Source organism: Saccopteryx bilineata, chromosome 4 (assembly GCF_036850765.1).
Source record: "Saccopteryx bilineata isolate mSacBil1 chromosome 4, mSacBil1_pri_phased_curated, whole genome shotgun sequence".
NCBI classification, from domain to species: Eukaryota; Metazoa; Chordata; class Mammalia; order Chiroptera; family Emballonuridae; genus Saccopteryx; species Saccopteryx bilineata.
Genome location: NC_089493.1, coordinates 14,625,143 through 14,648,288, shown reverse-complemented (window position 1 = coordinate 14,648,288; position 23,146 = coordinate 14,625,143). Strand labels below are relative to the sequence as shown.

General features: G+C 44.9%; 1 protein-coding gene across 5 annotated transcripts in view; it reads left to right on the top strand.

The window, feature by feature from the left end:
* Positions 1-20,663, top strand: part of TTC8 (tetratricopeptide repeat domain 8) — a 46,267-nt gene extending 25,604 nt beyond the window's left edge. For 2 of the 5 annotated variants that reach the window (XM_066276245.1, XM_066276250.1), the window contains 7 exons: positions 3,002-3,089; positions 5,634-5,744; positions 11,885-12,024; positions 13,695-13,869; positions 14,180-14,302; positions 17,229-17,312; positions 19,990-20,660. In XM_066276245.1, coding sequence (XP_066132342.1) covers positions 3,002-3,089; positions 5,634-5,744; positions 11,885-12,024; positions 13,695-13,869; positions 14,180-14,302; positions 17,229-17,312; positions 19,990-20,106 — 838 coding nt within the window. In that variant the 3' untranslated portion in view covers positions 20,107-20,660. Of the gene's footprint in view, positions 1-3,001; positions 3,090-5,633; positions 5,745-11,884; positions 12,025-13,694; positions 13,870-14,179; positions 14,303-17,228; positions 17,313-19,989 lie in introns of all 5 variants that reach the window. The other 3 variants (XM_066276246.1, XM_066276249.1, XM_066276247.1) reach the window with 2 other exon arrangements.
* The last annotated feature ends 2,483 nt before the right edge of the window (positions 20,664-23,146 follow it).

Here is a 23,146-nt window from a genome sequence, read left to right as displayed (position 1 = left end):
CAATACTTATAAACTTCAGTTTTCAGGCAAACACTGAAGAAAAGGGAGTATATCAATGGACCCAAAGGAGTGCTTTTTTATTTTTTACTGTTGAAATTAAGACTACTTCCCATTTAGATCTTTTTCATAGAACGCTAAAGTATTTTTTTCCTTCTGTTAGATTGAGGAAGTGTTTTCTGCTCAAAAGTAATTTTAGACCATTATCACATTAAATTCTTATGAAGGTAATTTCTGAAGATAAACTTGAAATCTTGAGCTTCTCAGAAAAACCTTCAGAAATCTTTAATAATTAAAGATAAGCACCATTCAGATTCCTTCTGCCATCCATGCAGGTAGGATGGCATTTAAAAGAGTGTACTTTGTCATGTTATCATTCTTCTCTGTTCCTTACTAGTTTCTCATCTTTATTATGGATATTGCATTCATTCATTTATTCATTCATTCACTCGCTCACTCAGTAAAATATTTAATGAGCAGCTACTCTACCAGGCACTGGAGTAACAAATATTTGATAGATTCTTCCTTCAAATGGTTTACAGTCAAATGGGGAGAGAGGACAGTAAACGGGTGTAAGCGTGGTCCCCACTATGACAGAAGCAAGCGCAGGTGCGTGGGAGCCCAGAGAAAAGCTCCAAGTTGCCACTGGAGAGGTCAAGGATGGATTCAGACAGTGTGCCCCAAACTGACCTCTGCCTCTGCTCCCAGCCAGCTAGTCTGCGGTCCCTCCTCTGCAATGGCTTTCAGGGATGCTGCCTTACCGCCCAGTCCCGCCCCATGCCCTCATTCTGGCATTTAGTGTCACTTGTTTGAATTGTTTCATTAGCTGCTTATTGGAATTTTCTCCTACTAGATATATATTTTTTGCTCCGATCATTCCTTCTCGTGTAGTACTGTCTGAATGACTGTTGTGAAAGAAGAGCTCTTGTTGGATTCTTTGGTTACTTTCCATTACCTCCAGAATGGAGGTAGGTGTGGATGTTAGGTGTGGTGTCCCGGTCTGGTCTCAGCCTGCACTCACTTCTCCCTCTCCTCCTGTGTCCCCTTGTTCGGGTTAGACAGTCTTGTCTCAGCCTGCACTCACTTCTCCCTCTCCTCCTGTGTCCCCGTTAGGTTAGACGAACAGCCTGGCCTTCCCCTAACTGCTCTGCGCTTCCTGCCTGTGTGCTTATTCTGAGGGTTTCCTTCCCTCTGAACTGGCCCCTCTCCCTCCCCTCACCCTGTCTCTCAGAATCTTGTCTGTTATGTCCTCTCCGAAACAAGTTGGTTCGCTCCTCCTCTGTGCTCTCAAAGCACTCTTCCCCCCTCCTTGCCACAATACTAAATTTATCTGTGAGCCTGTTTTATTTCAGTCATTATTGGTGCCTTCAGGACATGCCTGTTTTCTTCATTTTTGCGTCTACTTACCATCATGAAACGCGCACGCGGTTGGTGCTTGATGATGTTTATTGAATTAAATTGCAGAGAAAAACTTGGCAGTTGGTAGGGATTGTATCTGGACTCTGATGTTCGCCTGTGTTTGTGAACTTGACTGATGTTTTCATTATACTTTCTTTATACATGAGCTACTCCATTTCCTTAGCACAAGAACCCCTGTGGTAAATTCCCTGTTGATAGTAGTAAAGGAAATTCTCTCTTGGGGCTACAGTAATAAAAGACATATGACCTATCCCTCCTTCCTTTTGTTTGGTTTCAATAGCTCAGTAGCTCTGAATGCTATTTTGTTTGTTTGTTTTTTAATTTGTTTATCCTTCCATCTCTGTTGTCTTTTTATTTTAGAAATCTAATTTGGTATTCATATTCTTGCTTTGTATGTGTCTTTTTGTTGTAATCCCCTTTAAATCACTTTGGAAAGAGACAACTTACCACATAAAAATAGACGCTCTCGTAGCTAATGAGGTGTTCGCAGGAGTCGCGGATGAACTTCGGCCGCGTTTCCGACTTGCATGTTGAGTTGAAGCGATGCATATAAAGACGCTGTTTTCCAGAACTTTTAGAGTTCTTTGAGAAAACTGTGTAAACACCCTTGTTAAAGTTGTGAGGCCTTCGAAGAGGTGGGGGCTTCTGCGATATCGCACATCCTCTTACTCTAGGCCAGTTTTGGGGGGTCACTTTTAACGCCTTTAATCCTCTGTCTTCCAACAGCTCTTTGGGGATAGCCACGTCAGTGCTTGAGGCCTGGGTTAGGAAAGAAGATCAGACTATTTTTTCAAGCCTTTAAATGAAAGTAGCACAGTGGAGCCTACTGCGTACTGTCCTGGCATCGTTTCACAAGATAAAAGGAACATTAGCGCCTAAGTAGCTCTTAGGTGGTTGGGGATGAGTGTTTCTAAGAAAGCCAACCAGTCCGTTCAGGACAGGCTGAAGTGGGCCCAGTGTCCCCTGCACAGGGAGACGAGTGCTGGCATTCGGACCGTTAAAGCTAGGCTAGGAGCAGGTCTCACCTTTGTGGACTAGGACAATCACGATCAGGTACCAAAAAAAGGAAAAAAAAATGTTTCTAGAATAATAAAGTGGTATAGCCATGTACACATGTGGCAGTTGCTACTTATACATCAGATCGTTTAAGAATGGCTTTGACAATGGGATTTTGTCTCAGAGCAGGAGTTTTCCAAGAAACGCCATCCTCCAGTTCCTCCAGTCAAGTAGCGACACTAAGCATTTATTCAGGTCACTTGCCATATGTCCATCTGATCCTAAGCTCTAGGTGGTGAACCGATCTGACCTGGGTCACGGCAGCTATGCGTCCTGCTGTGACTAGACCGCCACAGACTCTCTACAGAGCATCTGAGGGATAGCCAGACAGTGACGATGGGAAACAGGCAGCTTTTCGCGAAACTATGCCAACGGCGTGTTAGTATTAATATACGTGTGTAAAATGACCTTCTCTAGTACTTGGTTACTCTTACAGATTATGTCTTCATTCACATCCTCCGGGTATGAATAAATGCTATAGTATCTATTTTTAAGATGAATGCCTAATTTTTTTAATGGCTATCCTTAGGCTAGGACTGTATCGTGAAGCAGAAAAACAGTTTAAGTCAGCCCTGAAGCAGCAGGAAATGGTCGATACATTTCTCTACTTGGCAAAAGTAAGTATTCTTAATCTGAGTGAAATCTGTCTTCTCGGAGTCACTGTTTTAAGTCCTGGCCGACGCTTGGGAGCGCTGCCAGTTTCTTCAGGAACATTCTGGCAAGTTAATACAGTCAGACTTAACTTATTTTTCTTTCTAGTGAGGGAAAATATGAGATCATATGGAGAATAGCCGTTTGAGGAGAAAGTGATTGCTATGAAAAGTAAGAAAACCCCTTTGAAAGAGTGCCCAATAGAGCAGAAGAGAACGCACAGGCTCAGGCGGACCACCCCCTTTACTGTCACCACGTGCGGTCTCCACTAGGCGGCCTGTGCGGAGCAGGGACTGTTCTCTGCACCTCCTTTCTGTCCTGGCTCTGCTCTAGTAACAAACACAGTGTTTCCCCTCATGCACCACCTACTCAGTATGAAGTATCCAACAGGTCCGTTCCTTCTGCAGTTTAACCCCTCTAGCAACCTCACAAGGGAGCTTTCAGTATTTCCTTTGTACTCTTAATGAAAAGGAGACTTCGGAATTCGGGGTCAGTTGGCTGTTAGGAGCCAGCATTCGGACCCAGGACACTGTGATTCTAGAGCCTGTTCCCTGCCTCGTGGTGCCACCACCACCACACAGGAGCAAAGGGACACCCAGGATTTTCATTATTAGGATAAAGTTACTTCTTGACCCTCACCCAGGCTGCTTATAGAGGAAACATTTGATGAAGTGGTGGTTATGATTACATCATCTTGCCATACCTCTAAGAATTTTTTTTTTCTTCAATTAAAAAGTGTGGTAAAGGAGGTTGGGAAGAAGATGGGATATAAAGGGAATGCTTCAGCTTTCTAAATATGGTATTAAAACTGAGCAAACTAGGCCCTGGCCGGTTGGCTCAGTGGTAGAGCGTTGACCTGGCGTGCAGGGGTCCTGGGTTCGATTCCCGGCCAGGGCACACAGGAGAAGTGCCCATCTGCTTCTCCACCTCCCCTCCTTCCTCTCTGTCTCTCTCTTCCCCTCCCGCAGCCAAGGCTCCATTGGAGCAAAGATGGCCCGGGCGCTGGGGATGGCTCCTTGGCCTCTGCCCCAGGCGCTGGAGTGGCTCTGGTCGCAACAGAGCGATGCCCCGGAGGGGCAGAGCATCACCCCCTGGTGGGCACAGCGTCACCCCCTGGTGGGCATACGGGGGGGGGGGGGGGGATCCTGGTCGGGCGCATGTGGGAATCTGTCTGACTGTCTCTCCCCGTTTCCAGCTTCAGAAAAATACAAAAAAAACAAAAAACAACAAAAAAAAAAAACCCTGAGCAACCTAAAAGGAAACTAAACAAAAGCTGTGCTCCATACACTGAGTGTGTGCAGTGGTTTTCAAAAACGTTTGAACTCTCTGGTATCTAAATCTATACATTATGTATTAAACGTAAATTCTTCAAGAAGTTTCCAAGAGGAACAGTAGATTTACACTTTTCTGACAGCTTGAAATTAAAATTCAGGTCACACTGATTGGACAATTATCTTCATTGATAATCACTTGACACATGTTTTTAAAATGTACTTTTAATTTTAACTATTGTTAAATACATGGCTTGACCTATTTTTCCGTAAATTAATTTGTTTTAAATCCATTCTTGTCTACATGACTGCAGAGAGGTAAAACTTACTTATTTAAGATATGAAGGAATGATTGTTAAGTAATAGAGATCAGAAGATTTTAGGAACAGATGTTAGATGGCTATTTCAAAATAATTATTAAATAGTTTCTATTATGGAGCATATTAAATGATATTAAAGCAGTTTAGAAACAGTTAAGGTAGAAGTTGACGGAAAGATTTCCCCCGTACCTGTCCCTCTACTCTCATCCTTTGGCAATCGGCACTGTAAACAGTTTTCTGTGTGGCCACGGGGCGCTCGGAGCACAAACTAGCTGCACAGGGAGACATGGAGGCTCCATGGCCATGAAGAGAAACAGTCAGAATCTTAGGTTTCTATATATAAAAGAATTCTCTGTTTTAGAGACTCCTCTTAAGTATGTGGGCTATTCATACTTATGTCCTAATTGCTAACTAAGTGGAAGCCATCAAGTGCTAATTCTCTCAACATCCTGACCCCCATCTCACAAGTCTGTCTCCCCGCTCTTTTCGAGGGTCCTTTTCCAAACCCACCCTCTCCACCAGCTGCCCCCGGCTGCCCTTTGTGAGACGGTGTTCCATGGGCCATCCCTTCTTTCTCTGCATCTTCACCTTCTGTATCATAACTGATCCTTCCGTGCCAGCCTGTAGACAGACTCAGGTCTGTCTATCCTGGAAAGACTTGCCCTTGATCCCTGTCTCGTTCCTGCTCAGTCTCTGTCACAACCACAAGCGAACAGTAACCATTTGTTGGAGGAATAAATGAGTGACTGCTTCATACACAGCATGTGGAGATAAAACTATAACACCATTATTAGAAATTAATCCTACACAATTATTTTCTGTAGTATCTAGGAGATAATTGGTTACTAAGCAATTATTATAGCAAAAGCTGCATTATTTTAAGAACCAGTACTTTTACTGAAATGTATCTTGGTTTTAGGTTTACATCACATTGGATCAACCAGTGACCGCTTTAAACCTTTTCAAGCAAGGCTTAGATAAATTTCCAGGAGAAGTAACCCTGCTTTGCGGAATTGCCAGGATCTATGAGGTGAGGTTCATAGTATTCAGAAAGTTGATGTAAAGTTGAAGCTATATGCTTGAGTAAGCCCATAGCCCTGTGGGTTCCTAGCAGGGAGAACAGTTTATGAGACTGTGGTTGTTGGCCTGTAGTTTGCCAACAGAGTGAGAGATTTTAGTGCATTTGGTCAAGCTGACTTTTTATTATGAAGTATTTCAGACACACACAGATGTATAGAGAATGGTGTGAGAGAGGGATTTAAATTTGTTTCCTCTTATGGATAGCCAGTTGTCCCAGTACATTCACTGACCCTTTTCTCAAAGTCTAATATGTTAATTACAATATTTTTTCTGATTTGGTAGATATATTTTGGGGCCTCCTAATCTAGTCTACTGGTCAGTTTTTCTAACCTTATACCAATATCATAACATCTTTTTTGTTGTTTTTTGAGATAGACAGGAAGGGTGAGAGTTGAGAAGCGTCAGCTCCCAATTGCGTCCCCTTGGTTGTTCATTGATTGCTTCTCTTACGTGCCTTGACTGGGGGGTCCAAGCCAAGCCAGTGAGTGACTTTGGGCTCCAGCTCGCAATCTCAGGGCCTCAAACCTGGGACCTCAGCTCGACACTCAATCCACTGCACCACCACCGGTCATGTAATATCATTCCATCTTAATTATTAATAATTACTGTAGTTTTATAAAAATTACTCTTTGGTAGGGTACTTTGTTCACTCATCATTATCAGGACTGTTTTTGCTTATTTTTATACATTTTAGCATCATGCTGTCAAATTTCATGAAAAGCCCCATTGAGATATCCTCCCTGCTGCCCAATTACTTCAGCTCTACGATAAAATTTCCCATACCAGTTTGAGCAAATTATACTTTATTCTTCTTCACAATTGGTTATTTTTGGCCCTTTGCTCTTCCATATTGATTTTAGAATTGGCTTATCAAGAAATGACCACGCAGGGACATTGATTGGGAGGAATTGAGATGAAAGATGACTGATGGCGTAGGGGATGGGCTACCTCTCCTCCACCCTCAGTCACCACAGGTCTTCATTAATTCTGAGCATCTTTTTTTGTTCTTCAACAAATATTTTGTAATTATCTTCATAAAGATGTTTTGTTGGGAGTCTCCAAACAAAAACTCTCTGGTTCAGTGATTTATTAGAAAGACCCAAAGCAGGCCCTGGCCAAATAGCTCTGTTGCTTAGAGCATTGTCCCGAAGCACGGAGTTTGCTGGTTCAGTCCCCAGTTGGGGTACATACAGGAACAGATCGATGTTCCTGCCTCTTTCCCTCTCCCTTCTTCTTTCTAAAATCAATGAAATAAACATTAAAAATTTAAAAAGAAAGGAAGAAGGACAGAAAGGAAGGAAGGAAGGAAGGGAGGGAGGGAGGGAGGGAGGGAGGGAGGGAGGGGGGAAACCGAAAACAAAGGGAAAAGGCACACAGGACAAAGTTCCAAGGAAACCAGGCGTAGGCTTCCAAGAGTCCTCTCGCAGTGGGGTCGCCCGTAACAACAAGGTGGGCCTACACGGGTGAAGCGATGTTTGTCAGGGGCACATGGGAGTCTTGGTATACAAGGTCATTACTGAGGGCGGTCACACAGACACCCTCTCCTATCACATACCCAAACCCCAGACTCCAAGAAGTAAAGCAGGTGTTTAGCATAAACCACATTGTTTATACCAATAGTTTAGGTGAAGTGAGCCACTCTTACCATTTGAGGAAGGTTTTCGGAACCAGCCAAGTTCTCAGATGCTCTCCAAGGGCCAATCTCACAAGCCAGCCTCTCTAGGAGTAACAGTCTCAGACCTGCTATGTTAACTTTTTCTGCACAGGTATCTTCCTATATGAATGGGGTACACTTTGAACGGAATCCTTTTCTCTATTGTATTTTCTATTTGATTATTTCTGGTTAGTAGGAATGCATTAATTTTTAAAAGTAGATTTGATACCAGCAACCTGACTGAGTTCTCTTTAAATTTTAATTCCTTATCCACAGATTCTCAAATTTTCTAAGTAATAAAATAATCATCAGTTACAAACAGTCTCATTTCCTTATTTCAATTATTTCACCAAGTTAAAAATAAAGATCTTACTGTTTGGGATTTCTAATACCAATTTTTAAAAGAAGCATCTCTGTTCTCTTTTAAATTCCCTAAAATGATAGGTATGATATTTTAAAAATTATTTTGTTAGGAAAAGAATGGACAATATTAATAGTTTCTATGTCTGGGTAGTAGTTGTATGTGAGTGATTTTTATTTTTGGTTTTATGCATACATTGCTTTAAAAATGAAAAACACTGGCCCTGGCCAGTTGGCTCAGTGGTAGAGTGTTGGCCTGGCATGCAGGAGTCCCGGGTTCGATTCCCGGCCAGGGCACACAGGAGAGGCACTCATCTGCTTCTCCACCTCTCCCCCTCTCCTTCCTCTCTGTCTCTCTCTTCCCCTCCCGCAGCCAAGGCTCCATTGGAGCAAAGTTGGCCCGGGCGCTGAGGATGGCTCTATGGCCTCTGCCTCAGGCGCTAGAATGGCTCTGGATGCAACAGAGCAGCGCCCCAGATGGGTGGAGCATCGCCCTCTGGTGGGCATGCTGGGTGGATTCTGGTCGGGCACATGCGGGAGTCTGTCTGACTGCCTCCCCGTTTCCAACTTCAGAAAAATACAAAAAAATAATAAATAAATAAATAAATAAATAAAAATGAAAAACATGCCTGACCAGGCAGTGGCACAGTGGATAGAGCGTCAGACTGGGATGCAAAGGACCCAGGTTTGAGGCCCCGAGGTCACCAGCTTGAGTGTGGGCTCATCTGTTTTGAGCAAAGCTCACCAGCTTGGACCTAAGGTTGCTGGCTCGAGCAAGGGGTTACTCAGTCTGCTGAAGGCCCATGGTCAAGGCACATATGAGAAAGCAATCAATGACCAACTAAGGTGTCACAATGAAAAACTAATGATTGATGCTTCTCATCTATCTCTGTTCCTGTCTGTCAGAGTCTCTCTCTGACTCTCTCTCTGTCACTGTAAAAAAAAATAATAATAAAAATAAATAAATAAATAAGAAAAACTACTATTTTTGAGATGTCTGGAAAGAGTGTTTGATCTTTTGAAATATATTTTTGATAAATATGTAAATAAAAGACCTTGATCATTCAATAAAAATACTGTATCAGTACCTCTGTTACTTTACTTGAGTGATTCAAAGTTGGACATGAACAGTTTCGACCAGGAAGCTTAGAAAGGGGGGATAACGAATAGACTGAAACCGGAGGCATTCACACACAGTTCTGCTCACCCCCTTGCGGTCAGAGGGCGGGGGGCGCCTTTATGCTCCGCCTCTGCATGTTTCAGTCTGTTCTTAGGCAGAGAGATCTAGACAATGATGTGGTCGCTAGTGGGAAGAAGTCCTTCCAAGCCTCTGTCACAGTCACTGTTGCTGTGGAGGGGACAGAGAGAGGCCCCTGAGCAGACCCTTCAGTCAGCTACCTTCTTCCTTTCCCTGTGTTAGTTGTGGCCGGGAGCTGGAGGAACATATCCTTTATAAGAGGAGGGCTTTGTGAGAGAAGTGGCTCACGTGGCACTCGGAGGAAGAAGGAACCAGAGAGGGAAGCGTCCTAGCTGTGGGGACAGCGTCATGCACAAACGGGGGGAGCAGGGCCACGCACAGACTTGAGATAGTCTGACGCAGCGTTCCTGCTGAATTTAGTTAATTTCCTGTAGGGTAAAGAGTACCCTACGAAGATTTCCAGCGTGTTCTTTTTCTCTTAGGTGACAATGGCTTTGGAGTCATTGGCCAAGTGTGCTCCTGCCCACTGCAGCCCATGCTGCGTGTGCCTTTGGAGATTTTTCTGTGTGTACATCAGACTTGTCCCTTTTCCTGCATGCTCTTTTCTGGTTATCATCGTCATGTTGGTCTCGCAGCTGTTAACTCTCTCCCCTTTAAAAGTGAACATGTGCTGCCTCTTGCTCATTGCCTGTTTTGTACAGAAACTTGTTTAAAATGATTCATCCTTGCTAAATACATTTAGTTGTGATTTAAATATTTCTTGAGGCGTTTTGTTTATTAATTCAAAATGCAGGTCTTTATTTGAATTGTTCTTTGTTACAAGGTGTTTGATACTAGAAACATCACGGTGGGAAACACTATGTGTGTGATCCCTGAGCTGTACTGTGTATAAAGCGATGTTGGGGCGTTTGAGAAGCGTGGCCCCTTCTCTCCCTACTCAGTCAGGCGGGATGCAGGCATTTGTCTAACGAGCTCACTGGGTGATTCTGTGTTTTGAAGAAGATTTTAGTTATTTTTCACTTATAAGCAATGAATGAAAAGCCCTCTTCTCTTAAATTCTGGCAGGACTTTGAATAAGAATTTCAAACATAAGCATGAGTTTGTATCAACCTGTGCTGCCCCCGGCAGGGCAGAGAACGTGGGGTCTGTGGCAGGTTGTCTTCCAAAGAGACCCAGAGGGTCTGGGTCACGCATGCTCTGTTTGCCTCGTGGGATGAGTGACTAGGAATGGGAAGAAAGGCCCCAGATACCATTCTAACATCAACATTTCTCAAAGGCTGGGCCAGGGATTCCTGGCGGTCTCTAGACCCCTTTCAAGGAGTCCACAAGGTCCCAACTCTTTTCATAATACTAATGTTGATGGGATTGGTGATGATATAAATGGATTTAATTTTTTGATATTGAACAAGCAAATGCATTTATCTCTGTAATGTTCCCTCAATTTTGCTGTGAACCTAACACTGCTTTGAAAATAATAATAATAAAGTTTTTAAATTAAAGAAAAAAACCAAAACTGAAGTCCATGGATGCTGAGACCAGCTTAGCACTGGGTGTGCACGAGAGGAAGGCACTGCAGGACTTAAGAATAAACACACACACACAAGACACAACACAGAGAAAAGATGGGTACAGGGGACTCCCAGCCTCTCGGACTGAGAGCCCAGATCTCTGCAGCCTCAGCGTATTTATTGGTCTCTTTGCTCATCGAGCAAATTAGCAGAGCCTGGGTTCAGGTGCAGAGAAAGGAAATTAACTAATACCTTTCAAGTGTGTAGGGAAAAGGCCATAGGGGTCAGCTGTTACCTTTACAGTCTTATCAGTGCTTGCAGGGGCAGCGTTCTGCCCCGCGGGACTTGGCGTTCCGGAGTCCGCACCAGAGACTTGTCTCAGGACAACGGTCTAATTCCCAGCCATTTTCCTACACATGGACGTTAAAAAAAAAAAATCTGTGAGATAAAAAGCATTGTGTGGTGCTTCTTGTAATCAGCGGAGTTCCTTAGATTGGTTGAAGTAAGTTATGATTAAACTCTAACAGAATGTGTCCTCGCAGGATGAGAACAAGTGAGCGGCTCACACATAGTGCCCCGTCGTTTGAGAGTCGGAAGAGGGCTGCGTGAAGTGAGCGCGTTAGGGCAATTTCCACAGGGATGTGGAGCCTGAGCTGACCCTCAGGTGGACCCGAGAGCATAATATGAATGACACTAACTGCATTCGTTTGTGGTCATCAGGGAGACTCCCGATCTTGCCTCCATCCTCCCCACTTTGGTGTATCCTGTGTGCAGCCACCAGGTTACTCTTTAAAAATGTACACACACTCCTGTTACTCTCCCTCCATTTAGAAGAAACCGAGGTTTCCCCCGCGTCTGACAACGCTCCTGGCTGCCCCTGCGGTTTCCTTTTGTGCCACACTCCCTCTTTGCAGCCTCACTTTTGTGCGGTCCTTCACACGTGACAAGTGTGTTCCCACCCCAGGCTCTACAGCTGCTGTTCCCTGTGCCCAGATTTCACGTCCCCAGATGTGCCCGGTGTCAGCCCCCCACGTGCCTGAGGCCTGGTCACAGGCTCCGCCCCCTGACTTCTCCCGGAGCGGCGCCACGCCCCGTCTTCTTGGCCTGCTTCTTCCTCTACACTGCCTTGTCCTTGCCGGACATCATCTCCTGTCTTTGTTCATTTGTTGTCTTTCCTACCAGATGTCACCTCCTTGAGGCCGGTAACTTGATCTTTTTTGTTTAGATTGTGTCCCCAGGGCCTAGAACAGAGCCTGGCACATGGCAGGCTCTTAATAAATATTTATTGAATGAAAGGATGTAAACCAGTCAGAAAGTAATTTCGTGGCAACATCAATAAAAGATCGCTCTTCTGTCTTGATGGAGAATAGGAAATGAACAATATGTCATCGGCAGCCGAATACTACAAAGACGTTCTGAAACAGGACAACACCCACGTGGAAGCCATTGCCTGCATAGGGAGCAACCACTTCTACTCCGACCAGCCGGAAATAGCGCTCCGGTTTTACAGGTGAGCCGGGACCTTTGGTTTGTAAAACCATTTACCTGTGGAATACTGGTGCAACAGCGTAGAGACGGGATGACAATGCAGAGAAATAATGTCCAGGCCTGTCTGTGTGAGACTAAGAATGCAAACACCCAGAAGGTTTCTGAGCATTAGAAGTGACAGGTAATTTGGACACGCTCAGAGATTTGGCGTCTTGTAGAAACACACCTGCATAATCGTCCCAGTGTTAACACCGTGGCGTTGTATGAGCTAGCCTTTTGGTCACTGACCAGGGACAGTTCCGTGGGTCGAGGAAGCACCTCTCACTGTCTGGCCTTCCTCACTTCCTCTCGATGTGATAGAAAGACTGAAGTTGAAATGGTGGTGAGATTTGCAAAGAGCATCTGGCCCCAGGATCTGAGCCTCAATATGGATCTGAACCAGCATCCCGTGTTTTGTGAAATAGTGTCAACTTTTGTCCAAGTCACTTTTCAGTCTAAATAAATTCTGTTCTCTGGTTCTCTTTTGAGCACATACTTATTTTATCCTCCAGCTGGTTTCTGGATTAATTTTTAAATTTTGATTTCCTCCTCAACCCTTAGGTAATACACAAGGAGAGAACTGGCAGTTGACAAGAGTTCTTCCCAGATACATGTTGAAACATAGAACGTGACACTCTAAGTGCTGTCTTGTCACGTGCAGCTGGCTCTACCCCCGGCCCCCAAAGTGGGTCATGAGTTCCTCAGGGCGGCCGGGCGGATTTCAATTGCTTATTTGAACTTTCTTGTCCTCTGTCCTTTGGGATTAATGATGTGTAGAAGCAAAGGGGCTTCCTGAGCTGGAGCGTGAACGCTGAGTGGGTGACACGGACCCACAGATGGGCTTGGTCCTCAGTGGCTGCCCACAGGGGTCAGTGGATGCAGTTAAACCACATTATACTTAGAACCAAAAACAGGATCCAACTCAGCGGAAAAGCTGGAGGTAAATACCAAACACGGTCCTCAAATTAGTTCAGGTCTTAAGGAGTTTACTTATGGGCACAAAAGCTTTATGAAGCAAAAATGTGTGGGTTTTTATTCTGATTTTCTAACAAAGCTTTTGGTGAAGAAAATCTCCCATAAGTTGTTTCTGACCTTCCCTTGGACGCATTTCCCATAACTAGCATAGCACTATTAAAATAGACATACTCTTGTATTTTGCCTTAACATTTTTTTTCATTGGCTGCAGTACTTTATATTTGGTTGAGTGTTAAAATTATAAAATACTGCCTGACCAGGCGATGGCGTAGTGGATAGAGCATCAGACTAGGATGTGGAGGCCCCGGATTTGAGACCCCAAGGTCACCAGCTTGAGCGCAGGCTCATCTGGTTTGAGCAAAGCTCACCAGCTTGGACCCAGGGTCGCTGGCTTGAGCAAGGGGTCACTTGGTCTGCTGAAGGCCTACAGTCAAGGCACATATGAGAGCAATCAATGAACAACTAAGGTGTCGCAATGAAAAACTGATGATTGATGCTTCTCATCTCTCTCTGTTCTTGTCAGTCCCTATCTATCCCTCTCTCTGACTCTCTCTCTGTCTCTGTAAAAAATAAAAAATTATAAAATACCATAAATTCTTTTCTAAGTTCATAAAAAATATGTGTGTAAATATTTACAAAGTTGGTCTGACAGTGAAATCTGCGTGCTCTTTCCACAAGGCGACTCCTGCAGATGGGGGTCTACAACTGCCAGCTCTTCAACAACCTGGGGCTGTGCTGCTTCTACGCGCAGCAGTACGACCTGACCCTGACCTCGTTCGAGCGCGCCCTTTCCCTGGCCGAGAACGAGGAGGAGGCCGCCGACGTCTGGTACAACGTGGGACACCTGGCTGTGGTATGTCGTCCTCCAGTGTGGATTCTGTCATGGAAAAGGTAGCACAGGTTAGTGGGAAGACATTTGCGAGTACTGTAAATCCAGCTTTGGTAGCAGCCTTCTGTAGCAGTTTAGAGATTTCTAAGAGTCACCCTAGCTCATGTTATATTCCCAGGTTATATATCCTCTGGCATACAACTCACACGTGACTCCTGTGACTGGCGTTTGTTGCTTTTTCTCCGGTCGCAGAGGAGACTTGTAGGAAGACAGGTGGGAGGAGACAGCGGGGGACGCGGGGGCTGTGTGTGTGGAGACATGCCTTGCTTTGCAGGGAATAGGCGATATGAGCTTGGCCCACCAGTGCTTCCGGCTGGCCCTGGTCCACAACAACCACCACGCCGAGGCCTACAACAACCTGGCCGTGCTGGAGATGCGCAAGGGCCACGTCGAGCAGGTCGGTGAGCGCGTCACAGCGGACAGCCTGCTTCCTTCCGAGGAGAGCTGTCCTGTGCGGCACCTTTGCATGCTATGGCTTAACGTGAGCTCCAGAGCCTGGCCGGCCTGGGGCGAGTCCCAGCCCCGTCACACATTAGTGATGTGACCTTGCACAGGTTACTTAACCTGTATCCTGGTGGCGCACTGGATTTTATGAGGACAAATCTGCATCTCCCCATCCTCAACATCTCGGAGAGATGTTGCTCCATTCATATCCTAGTGCCTGCCATCTGGCTGCTCCAGCCTGATCCTAGGAGCCACCCTGGAAACCTTTTTCCCTCCGACCGTTTCTCCTGCCACCCCAGTCCCTGTCATCGGGAAGCCCTTGACAAGTCTGCCTCCACGCCCCGTCCTGAACCCGGCACTTCCCGCCCTGCACCACCTTTCTCCAAAATGCGCTCACCTCTTGCCTGGACGGCCACAAGCCTCCTAGCTGGCCTTGTGCTTGCACTGACAGCAGCAAGGCAGTGTGCCTGTAACACCCCCGCGCCCCCGCAGAACAGCTGCACGGATTTAAAAATACATCTATTTTATCACTACTCTGCTCAGCATCTTCCAAAAGCTTTCTCTTCTCACTTGGAGTAGAATCTCAACCTCAGACCTTGGCCCACAAGGGCCCCTGTAATGTGGCCTCTGGGTCCCCGCCACAGTACTCCTCTGCCACTTCCTGGTCCCCCGTTACCCACGGTTTCACCATCCTCGGTTTCAGTTACTCTTAAAATATGAACTGGAAAATTCCAGAAATAAATAATTCATGAGGTTACATAGTGCGCCATCCCGAATAGCATGATGAAGTCCGTGCCATCCCACTCCATCCTGCCAGCGACGTGAATCATGCCTCAGTCCGGCGTCCGGCCTGCCCGCTACTCACTCACAGCTGTCTCGGTCATCAGATGGCTCACCAAAGAGAGAGGCCGCATTTATATAATCTCTATTATAGTATATTGTCATAATTGTTCTATTTTACTATTATTGTTAATGTCTTAGGGTACCTAATTATAAATTACACTTTATCATAGGTATGTATGTATAGGAAAAAACAATATATAGGGCTGGGGGGGGTCTTGGAGCACATCCCCTGTGGATGGGGAGGACTTCAGACTGACTCCGGACACGTTAGCTGCCTTGCTGTTCTACAAATCTGCAGTGACCGTCCTGACTCTAGGGCCTTTGGAAAGTTCTTTCAGGTCCTGCAATGACATTTCTTTCTGTCACTGAGATCTTCACTTAATGGCCACCTGCTTAGGAAGGCCGTCACAGATGTCAGTGGAAAGGAGCCCTCAGGCACTGTGACATCTACTGTTATTCTCTTCACAGTGCTTTTTATTTAATCAGATATCTTCATGTTTATATGCAGAATGTCAGGTGGGTAAAAGTAGGCACCTTCTCTGTCTTGTACCTGCTATACTTTCAGCATCAAAGCCAGTGCCCAGCCGACGCTCAGCCTCTGTTTGTGGAGTGGAGGGATGCTGTCTAACACAGGGCAGTAACAGTGCCCGGACGGGTTTTGTAGGGTTAGCAGATCACACATGTGGAGTGCTCGGCATAGCAGAAGCATGCTCTGAGCACATGGTGGCTGCTCAGTAAATTCCAGCAAAATTTCAAATGCTAAATACACAGTACTAGTGGTGATCAGGGTAGAGAGTATGACATCCCAAACTTGAGAGATGAAGAAACAGAGACCCAAGGCGGGAACTCCCCAAGGTCGCAGACCTAGTGAGCAGCACACCCCCTGGTCTCCTAAGCACAGTGATAAACTTGGAACGAAACAAGGAAAGAAACATTGCACGCTGCCTCTCTTTCATAAAGTCCCCCCGAGTAAATAAGATGGATTTGTATTTTGCAAAGAAAAATTACTCTAAAGTGAGAGCTTGTTCAGTCTTGGAACTGTCCCTCCGTCCCTATGAAGCAGGCGCTTTTGGCGGCGGCCTCTGTCCCCGCGTTGGTGATTTCCTCCTCCCCTCATCTGTCAGAGTTCCTCCAGTGCTCAGCTGACTTGAAATGTTTGGAGAGAGGTTTCGGGATTCCGGCCCCATTTTATTATTAATTCTACCTCAATTTTAAAAAGAAAATAGTTAATCAGAAAACATAAAAAATTAATGTGCCCCATTCCGTAAGAAATTTCATTTTATTTTTTTTATACAGGAATTTGTCCTCAGGGTCACGGATAGAGCTTTTGGGTTTAGCTACAAGCTGGAGGGGGTTCAGCAGCTTGAATGCTGAGTGGTGGTCTTCATGCTGGACGTACGAGCATCTCGTGTTTCCCCGGGGTTCCTGCAGCGTGTGGTCCCCCGAGCTTGCAGGGGATAAACAAATCGATGTGGGTTTTGTTCTTCGTATTCTTGAGAGACTGGGAAGCTTGTCATTTTCAGTCGCATTCGGTTGTCGTTTTCAGGTCAGCAGTATAATAAATGCTGGCTCACTGTCATCCAGTATTGAACTCGGGCTTTGAAATTTACCGTGGTTTCTGGTGGTTTGTGCTGTCCCCGGAAGCCCACTAAATCAGTCAACAGCAACAAAAACTAGAAGAACCAGACTTTTCTTTTCTTTTTTAGCATTGAGAGAGTATATTTTGAGTTGTCATATTGAAATACAACTTTACAGGGGTCAGTGGTTGTCAAATAACTAAATTTACTCTAAGTTTTCAATTCTCTTATTTTCTCCATATTTTGAAACATTTTCTTATTAATCTAGTTTTGGCAAGCTATAAGTATGATCATTAGTTATATGTCAGTAAACTGTATTTCATGACAAATGTCGTCTTTATCACAGGGTCATGTTTATTAAGGTCCTGTCCTGGGTAAAGGATTCTTTTACAAAAAAACAAATCGCAAGCCTGGCGCTGATACATGCTCACGGACCCCGGTTTCCCTTTCTCCACACAGGCCAGAGCGCTGTTACAGACCGCGTCATCTTTAGCACCCCACATGTATGAGCCGCATTTCAATTTCGCGACAATCTCTGAGCAGGTATTCTCTTTCTTTAGTAATTGACCGCCTTATCTGTTTCTTTTTTTCTCTTTTTCGCTTTTACAAAGAAGCAGAGATCGATAAGGAAGTTCTAACCGTACTTCCTGAAAGAAATGATTTTTCAAACAATTATTATGTACACCTATGTCTCCCCCTTAAGGGATAATTTAATAAACTTTGAAGAACTTTATCACTGAATATTGACCATTATTGATTACAGAAGAATTGTTTTATGTTTTAAAATATGACATTTAGTCATAAAAAATCAAATATAATTGTTAAGTAAGTCCTGGTCTGGGAAGGAGTTAGTAGTTGGCTTTTGGAGCAGGGGAACCCTGTGTGTTATTTGTAGACCCTCCAGCCACCGGGTCTCCAGCAGGACTGCTATAGAATGAGGGGTATTAGTGAAAGCTGTCTTAGCGATGGACAATATGGGGAAATGCAACGATGAATGCCATTTCAAGTCAATCAGTATCCAAGAGCCAAGAGGAATCCTGCACCATTTTTAATAACAATAAGAAAACAAAAGACATCTAAAAACTAACTTTTGCTTGGAAACCTCCCTGTAACATGGAAGGAGAGTTTTGAAGATAAGGAAATGGCTAAACACATTTGCTGATGTAGCAACTCTTTTTTTCTTTTCTTTTCTTTTTTGTATTTTTCTGAAGTGAGAAGCAGGGAGGCAGACAGACAGACTCCTGCATGCGCCTGACCAGGATCCACCCGGCATGCCCACCAGGGGGCGATGCTCGGCCCCTCTGGGGCATTGCTTGGCTGCAACTGGAGCCATTCTAGCGCCTGAGGCAGAGGCCACAGAGCCATCCCCAGTGCCCGGGCAAATTTTGCTCCAGTGGAGCTTTGGCTGCGGGAGGGGAAGAGAGAGACAGAAAGGAAGGAGAGGGGGAGGGGTGGAGAAGCAGATGGGTGCTTCTCCTGTGTGCCCTGGCCGGGAATCAAACCCCGGGACATCTACATGCCGGGCAGATGCTCTACCACTGAGCCAACCACCAGGGCCACAACTTTTTCTTTATGGACCAAAGACATTGTAAAAATATGTCATTTTCCATAGCTTGGACATAGAGCTGTCCACCTTCTCATTTCTGTTTTGAAACTAAGCTGTCATTCATAAGTTGTCATTTTTGAGGGTTTGTTCAGTGCTAGCCACTGTTCCAGGTGCTCTACAAGCCTTTGCTCATTCTGCCAACAACCTTGCAATGTAGGTTTCCCTTACCTTCCTTACACATTTCTTCATATAAAATTTTTTATAATTGAGCTGCTGCTGTGTACCAGGCACCGTTGTAGGCAGAGATGTTAGCAGTGAATAAAACAAACAAAAACCTCTAGCTCATCCAGCTTATATTCTAATGGAACCCAAGGTGTGAAAAGCTTAAAAGACTTGTCTAGAGTCACAGGTGCAGATTCACAGCTGATGATGCCCCGTGTCTCCCACTGCATTGCGCTGCCTCGGCGCGAAACCGCAAAAAAGGCTTGATTACTTTCTTTCAGGAACATTATCACACTTTAATATATACAACTTAAAGTAAAAGGCTATTCTTCCGTTAGAGAAAATAGTATGCTGAAAAGAAATGTTTTTTAAAAAAGGAAACTTAAGGCCCTGGCCGGTTGGCTCAGTGATAGAGCGTCGGCCTGGTGTGCAGGAGTCCCGGGTTCAATTCCTGGCCAGGGCACACAGGAGAAGCGCCCATCTGCTTCTCTACCTCTCCCCCTCTCCTTCCTCTCTGTCTCTCTCTTCCCCTCCCACAGCCCAGGCTCCATTGGAGCAAAGTTTTCCCGGGCACTGAGAATGGCTCCATGGCCTCTGCCTCAGGCGCTAGAATGGCTCTGGTTGCAACAGAAAGACGCCCCAGATGGACAGAGCATCGCCCCCTGGTGGGCGTGCCGGGTGGATCCCGGTTGGGCACATGCAGGAGTCTGACTGCCTCCCCGTTTCCAACTTCAGAAAAATACAAAAAAAAAAAAAAAGGAAAATTAACTTGTTTTTACTATATACACATGTTATTTGTGTGTGTGTGCACACACTAAAAAGCTCTCTCTGTTCAGAAATGTACACGTGACTCCAGGTATATTCAGATGGAGTCAGACAGTGTGTGTGTTTTGCTATGGGACTGGACTTTCACACAAGGTTTATTGAAATCAGAGCACCCTTTAAAACTTTTAAAACCAGATATTTTTTCCAATGTTAATGTGCTAGCACCATTTAAAACCTCCCAGAGCATGGGATTTTATCTTAACTACAATAGCTCCTGCTTGAATTTTCTGTGTGAAACACAATACCCTAATCAAAACATATCCTTGTGGCACGTTACAAAAAGTTGTCCTAAGGTTTTTCTAAACTACATCGAGCTGGCTCTTTTAGCATACAAATATAATTTTATTTTTATAATACTATCAGTGACAGAAACAAAACACAGGTTTATACGTTTATAACTAGACAGCTGTCGTGGAGCAGAACTTCTTTATATAATTGGTTATTTTATCTTTTTTATATATTTGTCAAGGTTGAATTGTTATCTGGGTGAATGAATTCTAAACCCCAAGTAGCATACTTAAGCAATTTACCCTTCAGAGCCCTTTGTGTGCCCTATGCAGATAGTGTGTCGTCGTGTGTTGACTTCCTTGCTCGTTTTCTTGGGTCTAATTCCGGTTCCTCTTACAGATTGGAGATCTCCAGAGGAGCTACGCGGCGGCGCGGAAGGCGGAAGCAGCGTTTCCCGAGCATGTGGACACCCAGCACCTAATTAAACAGCTAAAGCAGCACTTTGCTGTGCTCTGATGGTTCTTACGTCACAAAGATCCTCTGATGGGCATCTTACAAGGGAAAAAGTACAGCCTTTCTATAGATGTAATAAACCTGTGCTCGATGTTAGTGACGATGATATACGGGAGTTTGAACAAGAATGTAAATTAAAACGTTTATATAACGTTATAATATTATTAAAGGTAGGATTTCAGCATTTGTAAGTAGATCATGAAGTCTTCTCCTACATTATTGAGATTTTTTAAACATTTTCATGAATTTTCTCCAATTTTTATAACTGCACATTTTTAATGTTCTTAAGATTGCCATTAGCTATCATGTAGCTTAAGAGGTCTGAAATTTGCCTTTTAAATTGCTCTTTTATAGCTAAAAGTGTGTAATGTTTTCTAATTAGAGACACTTTGTTTAAAGCTAAAAATTGTACTTAAACTATTTATCAAATGCTTTGTGAAAGACTCTTCATTTTCTTATATATTATGCTTTAAAATAAATCAGGGTGTAAAACACCATCATTCTGTTATTTTTCAAGAGTTTTTATTTCAGGTATCGCAAATAAAACAAGTATTTCTCAGAAGTCCAGTAATCTTAGAAATCGAGTCATTATTTTAATTTTATTTGGAATGACACACCGCCACGTTGGTTTTTCCTAAGAAGCACTTCAGGGCTGTCACACTGTTAACATAAGAAGGTCAGGATCAGGCCCTGGCCGATTTGCTCAGTGGTAGAGCGTCAGCCTGGCGTGCAGGAGTCCTGGGTTTGATTCCCGGCCAGGGCACACAGGAGAAGCGCCCATCTGCTTCTCCACCCCTCCCCCTCTCCTTCCTCTCTGTCTCTCTCTTCCCCTCCCGCAGCCAAGGCTCCATTGGAGCAAAGTTGGCCCGGGCGCTGAGGATGGCTCCATGGCCTCTGCCTCAGGCGCTAGAATGGCTCTGGTTGCAACAGAGCGATGCCCCAGATGGGCAGAGCATCGCCTCCTGGTGGGCATGCTGGGTGGAACCCGGTCGGGCGCATGAAGGAGTCTGTCTGACTGCCTCCCCGTTTCCAGCTACACAAAAAAAAAAAAAAAAAAAAAAAAAAAAAAAAAAAAGAAGGTCAGGATCAGACATGGAGTCACAGGCCAGGAGCCCACCTGCGCTCCACCCCCCAGAAGGCGAGAAGGCGGGGCTAGATCCCAATTCCGTGCATTGTAAATCCCCTAAGGGCCCGAACCATCCCTGTATAAGAGGGGCTCTCTTTAAAGGGTGCATACAAGGAAACGTGTTAAAGAGACAGGGCCCCTCAAATCCGAAATTTGGACTTTGGGATCTGTCCATGTGATTTTTCATCTTTAACTCACGAAAAGTATTTTTTTACAGATGACTGGTTCAGGTTCTGGTTCAGATTTGTATTAACAGTACCACATAGCTGACAGAACAAAAGGATGTGAATTCGAGGCATTACAGATTGTTAGGGCTGGAAGTCACTCCCGAGACGAGGCGATGTAGAGAATCTTCGTGGCGCGGGTGACAGCAGCGGGACCCAGGGTCGCCCAGTGGCCGGGAGGCACAGTCACGACTGATTGCACAACTTAATCCTGAGCTTTAGGCTTTAACCTGCCTAGTTCTCCAGGGTATGCGAGTGCTTGTTTAGCTCATGAGAACTGCCTCAAGCACCATCAAATTCCTGATGCTGTATTTAATATTTAGATTGATGTTTTATAATGTGAGTCATTTTCTTAATTTAAAATAAGAGCTAATAACAGTGGCTAGGATGTTGTATGTACCCAGCACTGTTCTGAACACTTGATGAGGATTATTTGCCTAATTTCCACTGCAGCCCCATGAGATGCTGTTATTCCCATTTCATTTATGAGAAAAATGAGGCACAGAGTAAGTCACTTGCCCAGCGTTATAAAGTTACTAAGAGGCAGAGCTGAGGTCCTAGCCCAGGGGTCCTCAAACTTTACACACAGGGGGCCAGTTCACTTTCACTGTCCCTCAGACCGTTGGAGGGCCGGACTATTAAAAAAAACTATGAACAAATCCCTATACACACTGCACATATCTTATTTTTAAATGAAAGAGGTGCCCCTTCTGGAAGTGTGGCAAGGGCCGGATAAATGGCCTCAGGGGGCCGTAGTTTGGGGACCCCTGTCCTAGCCAGTTGGCTCAGTGGTAGAGCATCAGCCTGGCATGAGGAAGTCCCGTGTTCAATTCCTGGTCAGTGCTCACAGAGAAGTGACCGCCTGCTTCTCCACCCCTCCCCCTTCTCTTTCTCTCTCTCTCTCCTCCCTCTCTCACCCCTTTCCTGCAGCTATGGCTCAAATGGTTCGAGCAAGTTGGTACTGGGCACTGAGGATGGCTCCATGGCCTCGCCTTAGGCACTAACATAGCTCTGTTGCTGAGCAATGAAGCAGGAGCCCCAGATGGGCAGAGCATCCCTGGTAGGGGGCTTGCTCGAGTGCCCGCAGAAGCCTCCCTGCCTCCCTGCCTCTCACTTACTAAAAAAAAAAAAAAAAAGGCAGAGCTGAGATTTAAATACAGGCAGAGGGGTCCCTGAGTGTGTGCTCTTAGCTACTGTGTTAAATCACCTCTCAGCATTTCTCCTGTAAGTAAAGCTTCTATCATTTAAAATGAATGTTATACATATTAGTAAAGTTGAATAATAATGGACTATTCACACAACAACAAAAAAATAAATGAGTCAGTATTCCTAAGGTGATACAGAGATATTTTTGTCTTGAGTGTATGTTAATTCAATGTGAACACCAATCCAAAGCATGAGTCAGGATGGCTAAGAGCAGAATGATGACACACCACTGCACCAGGAGCTATATGCATCTTTGTAACAAAGTTATTTCTGGACTGCATCAGTTCTGGCTTCCGTGCCAGCATTTCTGTGGAAGGAAGGTGAACAATTGTCTTCTGTCATGGCTAAAAAGGTGCTCAATCCACATACAAATCGTTCAACCAAAATTAACATCAGTGAGCTTCCAGAGGATGAAAATGAGAGACGGCAGGGTGCTCCCTGCACTGAGGAACTGCTGGGGCGAGCAGTTCTTCCTTCCCAAACGCGT